At 36.2% G+C, this 5,236-nt stretch overlaps 1 protein-coding gene across 1 annotated transcript in view; it reads left to right on the top strand.

Moving 5' to 3' along the window:
- RALGAPA2 (Ral GTPase activating protein catalytic subunit alpha 2) overlaps positions 1-1,087 on the top strand; it is a 111,240-nt gene extending 110,153 nt beyond the window's left edge. Inside the window, exon 37 of the mRNA XM_085318867.1 lies at positions 848-1,087. Coding sequence (XP_085174993.1) covers positions 848-1,078 — 231 coding nt within the window. The 3' untranslated portion in view covers positions 1,079-1,087. The remainder of the gene's footprint in view (positions 1-847) is intronic.
- Positions 1,088-5,236: the final 4,149 nt, after the last annotated feature.

Consider the following 5,236-nt stretch of genomic DNA (forward strand, 5'->3'; position numbering starts at 1 on the left):
TTGTCAGATCTTTCGTATACCATTTTCAAGAAACCAGCACCAAACTGTAGTGGTGTTTTTTAAGGATTAAGTAGGGCTTAAATTCTCTTCATTTTGGGCTGGCATTCTTCAAGTGGGTTAAATTTTACCTTTAAAGTCTACCATGGCAGCTATTGTTTGTAGCTTGTTTGTGATTTTTGAATAGTTTCTGCCATCTGTTAGATCACCTTCAGTTCCCCCCCCCCCAGCAAAGCAAACACAGATTTGTACAAGGACTTCCTCTGCGAGTCATATTTAAAATTTATATATTTTGTCTGCAACTCTGCTCAAAATAAAAAAGCAATTCTCCCAGTATTTCCCATTTTGCTGTAATTCTCATTTTCCTGAGGGATTTTGTTTACATTTTCAAACAAAAATTATTGCCAGGCTCCAAATCTGCAAGGAATTACTCATTTTATTGTAAATTGAGTAATAGAGTTTCATAGGTTTTCGACATCCTTAGTCAAGGCACTTCTTATTTTTTTGACAGCTATGGCATTCTAACTGACATATGATGTTTTATTGCTAATGTTTTGCTCTAGTAATTCAGATTGCCATCTCTAAATTATTATAGGTAATGTACATCTACATATCATGCTAATGGGTAATTTGCTAATTACTTAATTAAGCCGTCAGTTAACAATGCGTTCTGAATGAAGCAAATTATTTAACTGATCTTTTCATGAGCAACCAGGGAAAAACAATATTTTAACTTTTTCCATAATGAAGTATTTCTACTATTGAGCATTGTAATTCAATTTGTAAGCCATGACCCCTCATAAACTGTTGTTATCACCCTGATTAATAAAGAGCCAATTTGCTGTTGCAGCTTCGTCACTTGGGAAATGATGAGGTTCACATCGTCTGGTCGGAGCACACCAGGAACTACCGCAGGGGCATTATACCAACAGATTTTGGAGATGTTTTAATTGTTATTTATCCAATGAAGAATCACATGTTTTTCATAGAGATAATGAAGAAACCAGAGGTAGGTTTTGACTGCTTTATTGGATCTGTCGTATGTGTTATTCAAGTGACCAACAGTTTGTTGCTTGAATAAAACTGACTGTTTCATCATTCCCCTCCTTTCTGCAGTGAATACTAAATAAAATTTTGCCATCTCAGTTTAAAAGTGTGCTGAGCAGAGAGATTTTAAGACCTGCAATGTAAATAGCAATTGAAATGGCAGTGTATGAAAAGAAAGTAATTCATACTGTTATTATGTAGTGCCTAAGGGAAATATTTCAAAATTCTGAACCCGTAGAAGTTACTGTACAATGAACAATGTTTAAATTAATTGTGATTTCCAGTGTAAAATAAAAAAGATTTAGGTTCCTCATTTGCTATTAACTCACCCCATAAGGCTTAGCTACTGTTGTACATATGGTGCTGGGTATTAGCTCACATGTTTTTGAGAACTTCATGATAATCTGACTCACTGAGACGATGTAGTCGTTGGATAGCCTGACCTCAAAGTAGTTTGATGTTAATGTTTTGTAACTATATTTTAGATGTTTTTTGAAATAACGGACATTTTGCATTGCAGAACGTCGAGTGTGTGTGTATAGGTACGTATATAAAAATACTAGCTTAATAAATGCTTGTATGGCATTATAAGTGCAAAAAAGTGTATAAAATATGCATTATGAAAGTAATCAATGTGATGAATACCATTTCCCTTGTATGACAGTCAATATTTGTCCAAGAGAACAACCAGCTGTGGAAAATGCATAAATCTGATGACATATTTATCGCTATATGCAATAATTTTTGAGTTATGAAAGATCCAGTTATATATTAACAGCTAGAGTTTTGCCGGTAGACATTTTCAGTAAGAAACTTGAATTCTTTTATAAATTAAAATAATTTCTTTTTGTCTTAAACTTGATTTTTTTTTCAGCTCTACAATTTATTTCTCAGGAATTTTACTAAAAATTCTTTTACCTTAAAATGCCAAATAGCTGTTAATGTGTCTCAACCTCAAAGAGTTCTGTAAGAAAAATCAGAATTTAGCTGTATGAACATGCTTGATAATTCTGTGAACCAATCTGAAAAAAGCAACGCCATTGTATGTTAGTCAAAACTGCCCAATGGGCTGAAAGAATAATAGCTAACTAGAAATTTAGTGTTATCCTTGCATTTAAAGTACAAACCATTACAATGTAATAAAATTAATCCAGACATTTCCAGGGCAAGTGTGGCTGACCTTTTGTTCACCAGCTACTGACCCCAGGGTGAATGAAAGAGGCTTGCAGAGAGAAATGTCTGTTGTTTGGCTTCAGTCCCTGGTATTTAAATTGCATTCCCTAATCAAATGAAAAGGCTGTCCTCTCTATCAGGTTACAGAATCCATGGCAACATTTGGCCTTTTATATACATAATGTTAGCCTTTTTGTTTGCATCTAAGTAGAGACACCTGGAGCAATGTTAACATTAACCGATTTAGCATTAATAGCTTCATTATTTAAGAATTTCTGATCAGATAGCTGTTACTTTTGTTATATTGCTTCAGCTTGTATTGTTTTCATTTTTTATCTCCCTGCTTGGCAACCAGGCAATGATTTGCAAATTTTTTTTGTCTTGATTAATTAAGCAATATAATTATCAGGACCCGTGATGCAGCCTTTGCTCAACAAAGCTTCTGAGAGAAAACAATAGTAAGTCTGTTAGGATGAATGCATTCCACGCGTCACAGATGCATGAGGATATTCTAAACAATGAGACGAAAAGCTGCCTGCGAAAGAGGACAAAGAATGCCAAGCAGACTCTACACACTACGCATACCGCCAGGGACATACTGCGGGTTCCCTGGGACACAGATGCCTCGTTAGATTGCAGCTAGTCATCAGAGATTAATTCTCAGCCATTTGGTACAATAATTTACCCATTCCCCAGTCTTTTAACTAGTGCTGCTTGCTGAAGAAGTGAAGTCTTTATACTCAGAAAGGTTTATTTAACCTTGCCTGCTTTTGCTGTTTGCAACAAAAATAGTTATTTTTTTTTCTTGGAAATAGTAATGAAGCAGGTGTTTGCAACGTGGTGAATATTAATTTTTGTTTCATGGGTAACTTGCACTGACATTTGAAGCTGTTGAGGGAAGGGGATATTTCCCCATTAATTTTTTTTTCCGCCAATCGATTCCTGTTCAAGTCTAACGTTATTTTCTTGCCAATCATTTGAAATGCTCCTTTGTTCAAATGGCTATTAAATACCAATTACAAAAACTCCTGAACAGAGCATATAGCCCTGTTTGCAGCCCGTTCGTGTATATAACCTCGACAAGGCAGCGGGATCTGTGCAGACGGAAGCGCGTGCTATCCTGGCCTCCCCTGACTTTAGTGACCCGCAGCGTGGCTGATGAGTCTGCCCAAGAGTTAATAATTCTGAGCTGCTTGTTCGTACGGTCCCATCGTGTGTTCCTCACCTCGTACGCGCTGCGGCTGGCAGGGGCAAACCCGGGGTGTGCCGGGGAGAAGCTAGGCCTTCTCGCCTCCGGTTCCGGGTGAAATTCAGAGGGAACGAAGCACGTGCAGATCTCCAGAGGATTTTAGCCCCTTGCGCTGAAAACATTTGAGCAGTGAACTCAAATTTAGGGAATTTATTTTTTTTTCTGGCTTCATTTGGTTATGTTTGTTTTTCTGTGATAATATAAAATCATTCACTTCCGTACAAAATCACACCCGTCCTTTACTGCATCTAAAGCTTTGTTTTCTTTTTCCATCTGACAGCGTATGCTAGCTTTGTTGTACGAAAAAATATGTAATTTCTGACAAAACATGTCCCTAGGACATGTTTCTTGAAATAATCTGATTTTCTTCTTGAAAAAAAATCATGTTTTCTTAACCTCTACCTTCCACCTGATTTTATGAAAGTGCCGTACTTAACGTGTGCAGAGGAGATGAGCTAAGTAATAAACAGTCCGATTTTACTGTATTCCTTATTGGTTGGTTGCTTGCTTGCTTTTAGGTTTGGCAGTAGCAGCCTGGTGAAGGAGCAGCCAGGTCGCACCATCCATCCGAGTCTCCTTGCAGCACCACGGGAAGTAGCCCTGTGGTGGGGGGTTACCTGACCAGGGACCTGATAACACTTTTATTTCTACTCCAGGTAGACAGACCTCAGTGCCAAGGAAAACTTCCTGTTCAGCTTTCGCATTCTTCCACTTCTTTGTTTATAAAGAATTTTTCAGTAGATAAAAGTATACTTTAATTTAGCATGACTGTTGAATTCTTAGAGAAAACAATTATGAATGAAACTTTTCATCATCAGTCGATAATGACAGGGGTTTTTTTAAGTATATAAATTTTCCAACTAGCTGGTTAGTAATGTTACATACATAGTACTACATGAGAAGCAATAAGGAGCAGTATCACAAGAGCAATAATTCATGAGAAGAATGCAGAATTAGTTTAAAAAACAAACAAAAAAAACCCCACACTATGGAAATAAATTATACTAATATATTTGGGGGGTTTTGGTGATCATTTTAAGCAAAGAAATGACAGAAAAACTGTGTGAAAAGACAGCTGTCATTTGCAGATGTTATATTAAAATCAAATTTCTCCTGTAATTCGTTGCCACTTCTAATTAGAAGAATTCCCTAGATGCAAGGGATTTATATTATTCCCTTTGTCCATCTATTGAATGACTGTCATAGTCACCTAGAAGCAGTTGCAGAAGAATAATGGAGTGTGTTTATTTGTATGATAAGCCTCTATACAGGTGGAAAAAATCCGTAACTTAAATATTTGATAATTGCTGCTAGCTTCTGTCTAGGGTGGGTTTTTTGTTTCATTTTGAATTTGTGATAGGAGAATGAGTACTTGTATAATAAATGTTAATATTTACAAGTAGTCAAATATTCACATTTTAACACTAAGATTTTCTTGTTTTGACACTGCAAAACCTGTTAGGTGTAATTGCAGATGTTTTTCACTTTTATGAAGTGTTTGGGCTTTTTACCTAATACAGCCATGTCCTGAAGAGCCATATGTCATCTAATTGCATTATATAGTGATTTCCTCTGAAGGTTACCCAAAAGTAGCATGCTTTTAGTGTTTTACCATCATCTACTGGAATAGACCTGTTGGCATCTGTCAGGTTTGTTTATATGCTACTGACTTCGAGAGCTTTTAATTTTCTGCCATCTTCTTTACTATCCACAGACCTGATTGTCTTAGATCAGCTTTTTTTTTTTTTTTTTTTTTTTTTTTTTTTTTTT

Source organism: Rhea americana, unplaced genomic scaffold (assembly GCF_003343005.1).
Source record: "Rhea americana isolate MKP2758 unplaced genomic scaffold, rheAme1 scaffold_558, whole genome shotgun sequence".
Classification (NCBI taxonomy): Eukaryota; Metazoa; Chordata; class Aves; order Rheiformes; family Rheidae; genus Rhea; species Rhea americana.